The sequence below is a fragment of the Artemia franciscana genome, chromosome 4, assembly GCF_032884065.1.
Source record: "Artemia franciscana chromosome 4, ASM3288406v1, whole genome shotgun sequence".
NCBI classification, from domain to species: domain Eukaryota; kingdom Metazoa; phylum Arthropoda; class Branchiopoda; order Anostraca; family Artemiidae; genus Artemia; species Artemia franciscana.
The window spans coordinates 16,479,875-16,496,271 of record NC_088866.1 but is presented as its reverse complement, the minus strand read 5'-3'; the positions used below and the strand labels follow the sequence as shown (position 1 = coordinate 16,496,271).

Below are 16,397 nucleotides of genomic sequence, written 5' to 3'. Positions count from 1 at the left end.
TATTTAATGGAGTTTAAATTATTTTTTTGAAAAAAAATTGATCGAGATTAATGGGAAGCAGACAAACATTTTAATAAATGCTGGAAAATTTATTTTATTTGTTTGTATTACAATGACAAATTTTCAAAAAAAAACTATAAAACTGTTTTTAAAAAAAAAACTATGCAAGTTGTTATAGCTAAAACTATGGCAAAATATTGAATTAATTTCAAACAATGCGAGAGAAAAGTAATCAAAATCAACGGATAGAAGATCAACATTTAAATAAATTTTAAATTTGAATTTATATAGGTTAAAGCCCGGGCTAAGCCAAAATATTAAGGGTATTCAAATACGAGCTTGTAAGATTGTGAAGTGAGAAAGTTATACTTCCTACGAAAAAATCCCTGAAATTCTTAAACTTGATTCACTCCACAACCACTGCCACAATCTTGTAATCAAATTCGAACAACTAATTCTAAGAAGCTCAAAACAGAGGTTTATTCTCCCCCGAATGCATCTCCGAACACACTCACCAGAAGGCAGAACACGTTGGAACCAGTTTATTGTCGCACAACGCGGTATCAGCCTTCATTTGTTTCATTTTTCACGGGTCTTTTTAACAGCTTAAAGTAATTATAATCTGTGTTTTTGCAATTTTTATGTACCATGTAAACAGCTCCGTTTTAGTGCTTCTTAGTGCTATTTCGAGTATGTAAATAAATATGTCTATGTCTATGTCTATTTTAAGGTATGTGAAGAAGCTTAAAATGGATACCGAAAATAAAAGAAAACCTAGAAAATGCGAGTGAAAGAAAGAAGGCTACATATTTTTTAAGTTATTTTCAAAGAATAAGTGGCTGAGACCAACGGGGAGCAGACCGTCATTCTTAAAAGCTTATAGTTTTTTCTTTTTATATTTTTTGCTCATCGACAAATATTACTCGCAAAAATGATGGCTAAATATTGAAACTGTCATCGAACAATACGTTGTTTGAAGCACATGAAAATGTTTGAAAATAGGTTGCCCTACGGAGATGCTGTACGGAAAGTATGGAAGAGGGAAAAATATTACCATTCGTATCTTTATATATATATATATATATATATATATATATATATATATATATATATATATATATATATATATATATATATATATATATATATATATATATATATATATATATATATATATATATATATATATATATATATATATATATACGAACGGTAATTATTTTTCCTTCTTCCATACTTTCTGAACAGCATCTCCGTAGGGGCAATCAAGGACATGGATTTAAAGCAATCAGATGGAAAAAATCAAAGTTTTAGCACACAGTATATATATATATATATATATATATATATATATATATATATATATATATATATATATATATATATATATATATATATATATATATATATATATATATATATATATATATATATATATATATATATATATATATATATATATATATATATATATATATATATATATATATATATATATATATATATATATATATATATAATATACATATATATATATATATATATATATAATATATATATTATATATATATATATATATATATATATATATATATATATATATATATATATATATATATATATATATATATTTTATATATATATATTTTTCCTTCTTCCATACTTCCTGAACAGTATCTCCGTAGGGGCAATCAAGGACATGGATTTAAAGCAATCAGATGGGAAAAAAATCAAAGTTTCAGCATGCAGTATATATATATATATATATACATATATATATATATATATATATATATATATATATATATATATATATATATATATATATATATATATATATATATATATATATATATATATATATATATACGAACGGTATATATACGAACGGTAATTATGTTTCCTTCTTTCATACTTTCTGAACAGCATCTCCGTAGGGCCAATCAAGGACATGAATTTAAAGCAATCAGACGGAAAAAATCAACCTATATATATTCCCATGGGGGGGGGGGAATGCCAGCCCATTTATAGCTGACTTGTTTTTAAGTCAACTAGAATATAAATATATGATGGATAAGAATAATCCAAATAATTTAAAACATGTTTTGTCAAATAATAAAAGATATTTAGATGATATTTTGGTCAATTGTAAGGATTTCATCGATATTTCTAAAAATATATATCCATCAGAGCTTACTCTTGAAACTACTCATGGCGCTGGTCATGAAGATCATTTCTTAGATTTAAATGTTAATATTTGTGATAATAATAAATTAAGTTTTAAAATGTATAATAAAACGGATGATTTTGATTTTGAAGTGATTAGTTTCCCATTCCCTGAAAGTAATATACACTCAAATATCACATATTCTGCGTTTTTCTCACAGTTACTTCGTTATGCAAGGATTTGTCCTTGCATAAATTAGTCTAAATCACTAATTTAGGAAAACAGTCTTCCTTTTCTCCTTCTGTCTCTCTCTCTTTTTTTTTTTGTGTTTGTGCTATAGCATTGGTGATTTCTCTTTTCATGATATATATATATATATATATATATATATATATATATATATATATATATATATATATATATATATATATATATATATATATATCATGAAAAGAGAAATCACCAATGCAACAGCACAAACACAAAAAAAAAAAAAAAGAGAGACAGAAGGAGAAAAGGAAGACTGTTTTCCTAAATTAGTGATTAATATAGACCAGCACTTGAATGAGGCCTTAACCCTACTCATCCATACAATCACATAGGTCAAACAGCATAGCCACACACAATCAACCATAAAGAATAATCCATGGACAGGCAGTCATGTCGTCAATAAGTATAAGTCGTCATTTACCAAACAATAGAAAAAATAATATAGACAAATAATTCAGAGGCAACACCCAACATAAGGGCTCATCAGGAGAATACACTGGCCTATATAGGGTTTCGCCACTCTAAGTTCTCTACCCAGCACAGTGTTGTGGCTAGCACAGAATATCCATGGCATCCCCGCGTCAGGTATCACCCCCAAAATATATGCCTATGAAAGAAAAAAAAAACAGCAAATGTAAAACAACCAAGTAAAACCAAAACAAGCTTATCCTGTTAATATATCCCTCCCTTTAGCAACAGTAGGTAAACTAAATATTATAAATTTTACCAAATCACAAATATTAACACATTGCAAAAAACCTGAATGAACTAAACAATTATAGAATTCATCTTTACCATGTGGCTAATTTTTAAGAAAATCCGCTCAGTTAGAAACAAAATTCAAAATAAATGGCGCTTCGACAACATTTCTCGAACCTCCGAAATTAGTTGAAAATTTCTTTAAGTATTTCTAGATAATTCTTTTGATATTTATTTAAAAGTCCGTTATAATGAAAACTAAATTTTTTAAATTGCCAAGTTAATTTATTTGCAGAAAAACCTCTTGATATCAATTTTTGGCTTAAGATTTTACATCTATTTTTAAAATCAATATAATTACTACAAATCCTTGCATAACGAAGTAACTGTGAGAAAAACGCTGAATATGTGATATTTGAGTGTATATTACTTTCAGGGAATGGGAAACTAATCACTTCAAAATCAAAATCATCCATTTTATTATACATTTTAAAACATAATTTATTATTATCACAAATATTAATATTTAAATCTAAGAAATGATCTTCATGACCTGCGCCATGACTAGGCTCAAGAATAAGCTCTGATGGATATATATTTTTAGAAATATCAATGAAATCCTTACAATTTAAGACCAAAATATCATCTAAATATCTTTTATTATTTGACAAAGCATGTTTTAAATTAATTGGATTATTCTTATCCATCATATATTTATATTCTAGTTGACTTAAAAACAAGTCAGATATAAATGGGCTGGCATTCCCCCCCCCACATGGGAATTCCCACAATTTGCTTGGCCAAATCACCCCCAAATCTTATATAAGTATTGTATAAAACAAATTCCAATAACTCAAAAATCATATCCAAGCTGTAACATCTCAAGTTAACTGTAGTATTAAAGCAATTTGTCCATATAGCTTTTTTATTATAAATGTCTATTTTTAAGAACCTTTAACTAGATAAGAGGAAAGATTTCTTGATAACAGTTTTTAAATTATCAAACACTACATTAAGTGATAAATTAGTATACATTGTCGCAAAATCGAAAGACTCAATTCTTTTAGCTGAAACCATTGTTAAAGAATCTATCACCTGCAGTGAATTATAAACACTCCAATATGGATTAAAATTCGAAAATTTTTTAATATCAGAACAATATGTTTTAAGTTTATTTACAGACCGGGACACCGGGACACAAATGACGACCAGGACACATCATATACAAATTCAAAAACGAATGTATTCAAGCCGAAGTAGCTGAGTTGGTAAAGCGTTATGTTCCAGGTCCGAGAGGTTCCAGGTTCGAACCTTGGCTTTAGCATTAATACAAAAGAAGAAAAAAACTAAAAAAGGTAAAAACTACAAAAAAAAACTAAAAAGAAAATACTAAAAAAACTAAAAAAGCTAAAGAACTAAAAAAAGGTAAAAAACTAAAAACAAAAAAAATAAAAAAAATAAAAAAAAATAAAAAAGGTAAAACTACAAAAAAACAAAAAAGAAAAAAAACAAGAACTAATAAAAAAAACTAAAAAAACTAAAAACTGAAAAAGAAAAAAAAACTAAAAAAAGGAAAAAAACAGAAAAATAAAGGAGAAAAAGAAAACTAAAAACCGAGACACAGGGAATATAAATGACGACTGGGAAACTCAAATAGAAATTACAGACTGGGACACTGGGACACAAATAACGACCGGGAGATATAAATGACGACCGGGACACTCAAAGATAAATTACAGACCGGGACACCGGGACACAAATGACGACCGGGACACCGGGACACAGGGAATATAAATGACGACTGGGACGCTCAAAGAGAAATTACAGACTGGGACACTGGGACACAAATGACGACAGGGATACTGAGAATATAAATGACGACCGGGAAACAGGGACACAACTACAAAAGGGAAGACGGGGGCACAGGGGGATATATAAATGACGACGGAGACACAGGGAATGTTCGATTAGCAATCACCATCAACAAAGCTCAAGGGCAATTATTAGAATAATCAGGTATAGATCTGAATACGGATTGTTTTTCCCATGGACAATTTTATGTTGCATGTTCAAGAGTCGGTAAACCTGACAATCTATTTATATGCACAGACAATGGGACATCGAAGAATGTTGTATATTAACAAGTTTTTACGTAGTTAAAAACATATATCTATATCTATATATATATATATATATATATATATATATACATATATATATATATATATATATATACATATATATATATATATATATATATATACATATATATATATATATATATATATATATATATATATATATATATATATATATATATATATATATATATATATATGTATCTTTCTATATTCACAGGTGGGACACAGGGACCCAACTACAATGGTGCGTAACGACTTATACGCACGAGGGGGCTTGGGGGGTGCTAAGCGCCCCCACCAACTAGGTGTTGGGGTGGCGCGAAGTGCCACCCCATCAGCTAGTATCTACATATATAAAAATAAGTTGTCTGTGTGTCTGTCGAGTGACGTCATGTTTGTGTGTCGACTGACGTCATGTTTGTCGACTGACGAAATTACAGATCGGGACATCGGGACACAAATGACGACCGGGACACCGGGACATAGGGAATATAAATGACGACCGGGACACTCAAAGCGAAAGCGACCGGGACACAAGGAATGTTCGATTAGCAATCACCATCAACAAAGTACCGGGACCAATGACGACCGGGACACAGGGAATATAAATGACGACCAGGACACTCAAAGAGAATTATAAATGACGACCGGGACACTCAAAGAGAAAGCGACCGGGACACAAGGAATGTTCGATTAGCAATCACCATCAACAAAGCACCGGGATACAAATGACGACCGGGACACAGGGAATATAAATGACGACCAGGACACTCAAAGAGAAATTACAGACCGGGACACCAGAACACAAATGACGACCGGGACAAAAATGACGACCGGGACACTCAAAGAGAAATTACAGACTGGGACACCGGGACACAAATGACGACCGGGACACAGGGAAACAACAACGGGGACGCCGGGGGGCACAGGGGGATATATAAATGACGACAGGGATACAGGAAATGTTCGATTAGCAATCACCATCAACAAAGCTCAAGGGCAATCATTAGAATAATGAGGTATAGATCTGAATACAGATTGTTTTTCCCATGGACAATTATATGTTGCATGTTCAAGAGTCGATAAACCTGACAATCTATTTATATGCACAAACATTGGGACAGCCAAGAATGTTGTATATTCGCAAGTTTTACGTAGTTAAATATATATATATATATATATATATATATATATATATAATATATATATATATATATATATATATATATATATATATATATATATATATATATATATATATATATATATATATATATATATATATCTATATATATAAAAATAAGCTGTCTGTGGATGTGTCTGTCAGGTGACGTCATGTTTGTGTGTTGACTGACGTCATGAAGTTAGTTGTCGTCATTTTTGTTATGACGGTGACGTCATTAAAGATATTTAAGGCATGCATTCACGTAGAAATCTATTAATGTTTAACTTCAAAATGACTGATGAACTTACAATGGCAACAGCCTAGGAAGATGCTCAAAGAGTCTATGCCAAAAAACTTGCTGCTGATAGAGAAAGTCAGAAAAGAAAGCGTGCCGAAGAATCAAAAGAACAGCAAGGAAACAGGCTTGAGGCTGATAGAGAAAGAAAGAACAGAAAGCGTGCCGAGGAACTACCAGAGCAACGCGAAAGCAGACTTGCTGCTAAAAGAGAAGTGAAAAAAGAAGGCGTGCGGAGGAACTACCAGAGCACCATGAAACCAGACTTGCTGCTAAAAGAGAAAGTGAAAAAAGAAGGCGTGCCGAGGAATCACAAGAACAGCAAGAAATCAGGCTTGCTGCTCATAGAGAAAGTAAGAAAAGAAAGCGTGCCGAGGAATCAGAGCAACCTGAAAGTTATCGCCTGGCATTCAGGTACAGCCCAGTCGATGATTATAGCTTGAGTTCAAATCGGGACTATGTCTAAAATTTGTCCCTATTGCAAGGCCTTGAAATTCAATGGTGAAACAATGGGAATGTGTTGCGCCTCAGGAAAAGTTAAACTTCCTCTATTGGCTGCACCACCAGAGCCATTGAAGACTTTCCTTACTGAAACTACGTCAGAATCTAAGCGTTTTTTGTCACAAATCAGAAAATATAACTCATGTTTCCAAATGACGTCGTTTGGAGCCCAAATCGAAAATCCAGCTCAATTTATGTCTACTTTCAAAGTAAAAGGGCAAATTTATCATAGAGCAGGGTCCCTTCTACCATTCTCAGGCGAGAATCATAAATTTTTACAATTGTACTTCATCAGTGATAGAAATTCTGAATTGAATGCACGTTGCGAAATTTCTCCCAACGTTGAAAGGACAATCGTTTCCCAATTGCAACATCTTTTCCACGAAAATAATAATTTAGTGCGTCTGTTCAAAACAGCCATCGATTTGATGCCTACTGATACGCATAAAATTGTTATTTCCGCTGACAAAACGCCTCCTGGCCAACATGTGCATAGATACAATGCTCCAACTATCGACGAAGTGGCAATCGTAATGGTCGGTGATCAGTTTTAACCTCGAGATATTATTCTTCATAAGCGAAACGCTCAGTTGTTAAGAATTGCTGAAACTCATCGATGCTACGATGCCCTACAATATCCTATCATTTTTTGGGATGGAGCCGACGGCTATCACTTTAATATTAAACTGATGAATCACGCCAATAACAAAGAAATGAATAAGAAATGCAGTGCCATGCATTATTATTCCTATAGACTAATGATTCGGCAGGATGAAGAAAATTATATTTTAAAATGCCGTGAATTGTTTCACCAATTCGTCGTTGATATGTATGCTAAAATTCAATCAGAACATTTGCTATATATCCGCCTGAATCAGACCAAGTTCCGCTCTGAACAATACATTCATTTGCGAGATGCAGTTATAAATGACGGTAATACCACAAACGTTGGAAGATTAACAATTTTACCTTCGTCATATGCTGGTAGTCCCCGTCATATGCATGAATATGCTCAAGATGCTGTTGCGTATGTTCGTCTCTATGGTCGTCCAGATTTATTTATTACATTTACATGTAATCAATCTTGGGACGAGATACTGCAGCTTTTACTTCAAGGACAATCGGCGGTTCATAGACATGACATTACGGCCCGTGTCTTCCGGCAAAAGTTGAAATCACTGATACACTACATAGTAAAACTTGAAGTGTTTGGGTCAGTGCGATGCTGGATGTACTCAGTGGAATGGCAAAAACGAGGTTTGCCACACGCACATATACTAATCTGGCTACATAAAAAAATTACTTCGAACGAAATTGATGATGTGATTTCTGCTGAAATACCTGATGAAAATGTCGATAAGGGGTTACATGATATTATTGTAAAAAATATGATACATGGACCTTGCGGTGTACTGAACGAAAATTCACCATGCATGGCCAAAGGAAGGTGCACAAAGCAATATCCTCGACTTTTAGTATCCAACACAATTCACAATTACTGGCAATGATGGTTACCCACAATATAGAAGAAGATCTACTGAAGATGGCGGTAAAACAGCAATAATAAAGAAGCGTAACGGTACCACCATCGAAGTAGATAACCAGTGGGTTGTTCCATATTCCCCATTATTATCAAAAACATTGAATGCACACATAAACGTTGAATACTGTAACTCCGTAAAGGCAATCAAATACATATGTAAATACGTCAACAATGGCAGTGACATGGCAGTTTTTGGCCTGCAGCCCGAAATCAAAGATATCGACGAAATCGTACAATATCAGGCTGGAAGATACATAAGCAGTAATGAAGCTGTTTGGCAAATTATTTCATTTCCAATACATGAACGTAGTCCAGCTGTTGTTCACTTAGCGGTACATTTAAAGAATGGTCAACGTGTTTATTTCTCGGAAACCAACGTGCAACAAAGAGCCCTGAATCCACCGGATACAAAGTTAACCGCTTTCTTTTCGCTTTGCAAAAATAATTCTTTTGCAAAAAAAAAACTGCTGTATACTGAAGTGCCTTCGTATTACACGTGGAATACTAAAATTAAAGTATTTGAACGTCGAAAACAGGGTAAGTCAGTCGACGGCCAACCTACCATCTTCAAAGATACCACGATAGGAAGACTCTACACTGTTCACCCCAATCAACATGAATGCTTCTTTCTACGCCTGCTTTTGGTGAATGTACCCGGTCCGACATCCTTTGAGTATTTGAGAACTGTAAACGGTACTATACATGACACTTACCGTAGTGCATGCCAAGCTCTGAATTTATTGGAGAATGACCAACACTGGGATAACTGCATCAATGACGCGTGCAAAACGTAAACCCCAAGTCAAATTCGTGCATTGTTTGGCATCATTTTAACAACTTGCTCTCCATCAGCTCCTACAGAGTTATGGGAAAAATATAAGTCAAAAATGTCCGAAGATATACTCCATCGAAAACAGTTAGAGACGTCAGATATGATTTTTGATTTTACATCAGAAATTTATAACTACACTTTAGTTATTATAGAAGATTTGTGCGTACGAATGGCAAACAAACCTCTTCAGGATTTGGGAATGCCTTCACCTAACCGTATCGCTGGTGTTTCGACATGTGTAGAATTGGATCGTGAACAAAGTTACAGTACGAGTGATCTATTGTCGTATGTACAAAATAACATTTCCAAGTTAACGTCGGAACAAAAAGACATTTATGATACGATAATGCATTGTTTCGATAACAACGTTGGAGAAATTTTCTTTTTGGATGCGCCAGGAGGTACTGGTAAAACGTTTGTGATAAAACTGATTCTGGCATCAATTCGATCAAAAAATGATATAGCGTTGGCAATTGCGTCGTCCGGAATAGCCGCAACATTGCTGCCTGGTGGAAGAACTGCTCATTCCGCTTTGAAATTGCCTCTGAATTTGCATTCTACAGAAACTCCCACGTGCAATATTTCCAAATCATCTGGGATGGGTAAAGTATTGCAGCAATACAAACTTATTATTTAAGATGAGTGCACAATGGCACACAAAAAATCGCTCGAGGCTCTGGATCAATGCTTGAAAGATTTGCGAGGGAAGTCGAAACCCTTTGGCAGCACATTAATATTGCTTGCGGGAGATTTCAGGCAAACATTACCTATAATACCTAGATCAACTCCTGCAGACGAAATGAATGCTTGCCTGAAAAATTCTAATTTATGGGCACACGTAAAAACATTAAAATTAACTACAAATATGCGTGTCCGATTGCAAAACGATGACTCTGGTCAAACATTTATCAACCCACCAAAGCTTTGCAATGGCACGCGACTTGCCGTAAAAAAAAAAAAAAAACAATGGAAAACCTAATAGAGGCCACAATCTTGACAGGGCCTTTTGAGGGTCAGGCTGTTCTTATTCCTCGCATTCCCATGATTCCAACGGATCTGCCTTTTCAATTTAAAAGATTGCAATTCCCAATTCGATTAGCATTTGCAATCACCATTAACAAAGCTCTAGGTCAATCATTAGAAAAATGTGGTATAGATCTTAATACTGATTGTTTTTCCCATGGACAATTGTACGTTGCATGTTCGAGGGTCGGTAAACCTGACAATCTATTTATATGCAGCGACAATTGGACAGCGAAGAATGTTGTATATTCGCAAGTTTTACGCAGTTAATTTGTATTGTATCTATCTATCTATCTATCTATATAAAAACGAGTTGTGTGTATGCATGTTTGTTTGTTTGTAAAAAGAGCGTTTGCATATGACGTCATTACTAGTACATACGGCTTTGTATATGCACAGACAATGGGAAAGCCAAGAATGTTGTATATTCGCAATTTTTACGTAGTTTGAAACACATATATAAATCTATCTATATTCACAGATGGAACACAGGGACACAACTACAATGGCGCGTAACTAATATGGCGCGTAACGACTTACGCGCAACTTGTATTAAAATGCTAGACGAAAAGTAGAGAATAAACAGGAACAAAATTGCCAAAAATTAGAGTTTTCCGCAGAGTTGGTCTAATTTAAGAAGGTACGCTATTTAATGGGACAGTCAACTTACCAGGCTATTGCAGGATCGCAAACAAAAGGCTGGGGTAGAGTGCCAATTAATGTTGCTAATTGTCTCCATATTTTAGGTGCATTTTTGATACCCTACTTCATTGCAATGGTATTATGTGGTATACCCATCTTTTTTCAAGAAGTTGCTACTGGACAGTACCTAGGTTCTGGTGGTATGACATTTGTTGGTACCATAGCTCCAATGTTCCAAGGTAATTTTTAGTTGTCAGGTATGCAAGTTAATTACGAATACCCACAATCTGGAAATAAATATTTATGTTCACTAGATCCACAAATTAAAACGTTGAAAGTATTTTTGGACAAAAACTTCTTTATTCATGATCGTTTTTAAGTAATGCCATGAAATCTGGCCCCATTTCCACGGAGAAATCCCCTCCCCACGGACATATCCTCTAGAAAATTTAATCCCAGTAATACTTTACCTTCGAAAATTACCCTTTACAACTCCACGCGTAAAATTGAGATGGAAAAGAGAAAGCAAGACATTTAATGTATAGAAATTCCGGTGAGTTCTCCCAGTGGATGATTTCCCATGACAAGTTCAAGCCCTGGAATTTTCCCTCCCCATAGATAATTCCCCCTGTGCAGAAACTCCTAGCAAAATTCACCCCCCCTCTCGGTAATGTATACATACTTCACAGTAACAAATACTATGTGTAAAAGTGGGCAAATTTTATTACTTAAAGACCTTTCCCTGGAGATTTGGGGGGGGGGCTATGTTATATCCAAAGGCATAGTTATTGGGCCTTTCAACTATGATGAGCAAAATGGCTTTTTCGAAATTTTGATTGGACGACTTTGGGTAAAAAGGAGCGGGGGAGGGGCCCAGTTTCCCTCCAATCCTTTTGATCACTTAAAAAGGGCAGTATAACTTGCAATTTCCGTTCGAATGAGTCCTCTCATGATATTCTAGGACCACTGGGTCGATACAATCACCCCTGGAAAAAAAAGAAACGCATCCGTGATTTTTTTTTCTGGCAAAACATACAAAATCTCACATTTTTGCACATAGAAGCTTGAAACCATTACAGTATAGTTTTCTAATACGTTGAATCTGATGATGTGATATTCATTAAGATTCTAAAATTAGTTTTTGATTATTATTCTTTATTTTTATTTTATTTTGTTATTTTGAACTAAAATTATTTTTTGACGGTTGTATCGAATAATTCGCGGTATCCCAATCAAGCTACAGGCATTATTTGGTTATAATGAAAAAAGAAATCACCAATGCTACAGAAAAAACCCAAAAGAAAAATTGAAACTTACATTAAAATCTAAAGTTTCAAACTAAAAATATTTTTCAAAAAACTTTTAAAACAGTCTAGCATCAATACTTCAACCAAGTTCAACCAGGACTGATAAATAAAATGATGTGAGATGATAAACTCATTCAAACGAAATAAAATAATTAAATACACGCTTTCAAAGCTAATCATGATATTTTGGCAGCTAGCCTTAGAGGCCTTTTAGTAACGGGTTTTATACTATTATTACTGTTAATTTATTCCCCGTCAAAAACGGAAAAGACAGAGTATAAAAAAGAAAAGAGAGAAAAAAATTAAAAATTTAAATACACTTCAACTACAAACATCATAAAATAAAATTAGTCTGAAAACATTGTTCTTAAAACATTGGCACTGAATTTGGAGATTCTTCTCTCTATGGCCATGGAAGGGTTGGTGACCCTTCTCATGCAGATGTCACCATTGCTGCGCCACAGAGGGAGACGCAGGAGAAACTTGGCATATCTGTAGAATACGCTACAAATAGCTTTCTTTTCGGTAGCTGTGAATATTTTCCAGAAGGGAGCCAAAGCAAGCAGATGGGGAATAGTAAAAGCATTGTATATCCAGGCAAGGAGAGGACGGTTGCAACAATACTTATTGGCAACAAGTAATCCGTAAGACGCTCGTAGACGACAACAGAAGTGGTTTGTCAGTGCTGAGCGTATGTCCTTCAATGCAGAAGAAATATAGAACACAAATATTTTTATTGACTTAACATATCGTTGCAGCTATTTGATGCAACGTTTGAAAAAACAAACTTTTGCGCTCACTGTTTTTGTCTTAGAACAATTTTTTTCTTCAACTGAAAAGTCACTTTTGTTTTATGTAAAAGGCAGCATTCAAAACTCCACGTCAATGAGGCTTAATCTTTTTATATACGTATTGCTATTTTAGCACATTTCATTGTTTTATATTTTTTAATCATTTTTCATCTTATTCATTTCTTAACTTTGGAATTAATTTATGGTTAATTTTTCAATTTTGATTTTTTTTTTCCCCGATGAATATTTCTATTGTCTTCGTTTTAGTTCTTCTGCTTCTTAGATCGACTTTCACATATAATTTATTAAGTTGTCTTAATTTTTCTTTTTTACTTTTCTTTTTTTACATACAGCTTAAATTTAATCTGTTCGTGTCATAGTATTTTTTTTTATGTGTAAATATAAATTTTTTAGTAAATGCCTATGGGTGTCTGGTGAGTTTCTAACTATTTAGTCCTCTAATGTTTTCATCGGCAATTCTATTAAATGTAAAGGGTAACTTCTATTGAACTCTCAAGACTATTTTTATTTTAGCTTAGTATATTTAATACAAGGCTCTTTTTAATTTATTTTTGATCATGATTAGCCAAATTCGTTAGTTTATTGTTTCTCGTGACAAATAGTTATTTTTGACCCACGCTCTTTCGCCTGAAAAGGGATTTTGTAAAATTTAATTAAAAATAAGCTGTTCTTACACGACAAAAAATAAGCTGTTGTAACACGACAAAAAGCCTGTTTTTCAAATGATCATTAAAGCAAAGAGCGACATTAAAACGAAAAACTGTTAGAAATTATTATATGTTAATACACGAAATATAGAGAGGAACTCTGGCGCCCCATCTCTCTTTGTCTTAACGTTTAGCTAAGGGTAAATGTTAGGACAAATAACATTATAATATATATATATATATATATATATATATATATATATATATATATATATATATATATATATATATACTATATATATAATACTAAATATATATATATAATACTACCAAGGTAACTGAAGCTGCCAACCTGATCAATCTTTTCGTTACCCAACGTCATCTTTTCATCTTCACTTATTCCTAGCCTTAGTGACTTAGTCTACTTCATATTAATTTTCAAGCCTATTCTAGCACCCTGAACTCGCAAAACCTCTAAAAATTCATTCAATTTGCTCACACTTTCATCTAATATGCTTAAATCATCAGCATAATCTAAGTCCAGGAGCGTTTTTCCTCCCCTTTTGATGTCATGGTCTCCAATTGCCTTTCATGTGCTCCTTAAGACGAAGTCCATCAAAATAATCCATATAAAGGGGGGTAGAACACAACCCTGCTTAACTCCTGATTTAATACAAAACCAGTTGCTAACCAGTTGCTTAACTGCAGCAATATTATTCTCGTACATAGCATAAATCATTTTAATGTATTTTTCTGGTATACCATATAAGGATAAGACCTTTGCTAACGCTCTTCTATCAACAGAATCGAAAGCTTGCTCATAATCGATAAAACTGAGGACCAAAGGTGTTTGACAACGAAGGGACTTCTCAATTATTAACCTAAGAGTGAAAACATGGTCGACACATCCTCTACCTTTTCTAAAATCGCACTTTTGTTCCCTTAAAACTTTGTCCACAGCATCCCTCAGTCTAAGAAGTATCATATTACTAAGTAATTTGCTACCTACAGAGACCAGAAAAAGCCTCAATAATTATGACACTCACTCTTGTCACCTTTCTTATAAAGTGGTTTAATCAAGGTTTTCCTAAAATCATGAGGTACTTCCCCTTTTTCAAAAATCATATTCATAATCTAGCACGTCCAGAAGCACCTAACTCGCCAAATCACTGAGCCCCTCCCCCCAACTCCCCCAAAGAGAGCGAATCCAGTACGGTTACGTCAATCACATATCGAGGACATTTGCTTATTCTATCCACCAAGCTTCATTCTGATTCCTCCACTTCAAGTGTTTTCCAAGATTTCCCCCTCCAACTCCAGCCAATGTCAAAAGATCTGGTCGGGATTTGAAATGAGAGCTCTGAGACATAAATTCCTTCTAAATATCAAATTTCATTAAGATCCGATCACGTATTCGTAAGATAAAAATACCCCAATTTTTACGTTTTCCAAGAATTCTGGTTTCCCCTTCCAACTCCCCCCCAATGTCACAGGATCAGGTCGGGATTTAAAATTTGAGCTTTAAAGCACAAGATCCTTCTAAATATCAAATTTCATTAAGATCTGGTCACCCTTTCGTAAGTTACAAATACCTCAATTTTCAAAATTACCCCCCCCACACTCCACCAAAGAGAGAAGATCCAGTCCGGTTATGTCAGTCACGTATCTTAGACAGGTTTTTCTTCTTCCCACCCAGTTTCAGCTTGATCTCTCCGCTTTAAATATTTTCTAAGATTTCCGCCCCCCCCCAAACTGCCCCCCCTAATGACACTGAATCCGGTTGAGATTTAAAATAAGAGAGCTGAGTTACGAGGTCCTTCTAAACATGAAGTTTCATGAAGATCCGATCACTCCTTCGTAAGTTAAAAATACGTCATTTTTTCTAATTTTTCAGAATTAACCCCCCCCCCCGATAGAGCGGATCCGTTCCAATTATGTAAATCACGCATCTAATACTTCTACTTATTTTTCCCACCAAGTTTCAACCCGATCCCTCCAATCTAAGCGTCTTCCATGATTTTGGGTTCCCCCTTCAAACTCCCCCCAATGTCGGGATTTAAAATAAGAGCTTAGAGCCACGATATCCTTCTAAATATCCAATTTAATTGAGATCCGATCACCCATTCGTAAGTTAAAAATACCTCATTTTTCAAATTTTTCAGTATTAACTCCCCCCGCCCAACTAACCCAAAGAGAGCGGATCCGTTCCGATTATGTCAATCTTGTATCTTGAACTTGTGCTTATTTTTCCCACCAAGTTTCATCCCGATCCCTCCACTCTAAGTGTTTTCCAAGATTTTATGTTTCCCCCTCCCAACTCCCCCCCCCCAATGTCACCAGATGCGGTCAGGAT

At 34.1% G+C, this 16,397-nt stretch overlaps 2 protein-coding genes and 1 long non-coding RNA gene across 3 annotated transcripts in view; 2 read left to right on the top strand and 1 right to left on the bottom strand.

The window, feature by feature from the left end:
• Nucleotides 1-14,207, bottom strand: part of LOC136026071 (uncharacterized) — a 51,623-nt gene extending 37,416 nt beyond the window's left edge. The window contains exons 1-2 of the long non-coding RNA XR_010617195.1: nucleotides 12,596-14,207; nucleotides 11,307-11,565 (exon numbers count right to left, since the gene is read on the bottom strand). This is a non-coding gene — a long non-coding RNA (uncharacterized LOC136026071). The remainder of the gene's footprint in view (nucleotides 1-11,306; nucleotides 11,566-12,595) is intronic.
• LOC136026064 (sodium- and chloride-dependent GABA transporter 1-like) overlaps nucleotides 1-16,397 on the top strand; it is an 88,672-nt gene that overhangs the window by 16,219 nt on the left and 56,056 nt on the right. The window contains exon 2 of the mRNA XM_065702256.1: nucleotides 11,383-11,517. Coding sequence (XP_065558328.1) covers nucleotides 11,383-11,517 — 135 coding nt within the window. The remainder of the gene's footprint in view (nucleotides 1-11,382; nucleotides 11,518-16,397) is intronic.
• Nucleotides 7,052-16,397, top strand: part of LOC136026070 (uncharacterized) — an 83,522-nt gene continuing 74,176 nt past the window's right edge. The window contains exon 1 of the mRNA XM_065702266.1: nucleotides 7,052-7,151. The gene's annotated coding sequence lies outside the window, so the exon portion shown is untranslated. The remainder of the gene's footprint in view (nucleotides 7,152-16,397) is intronic.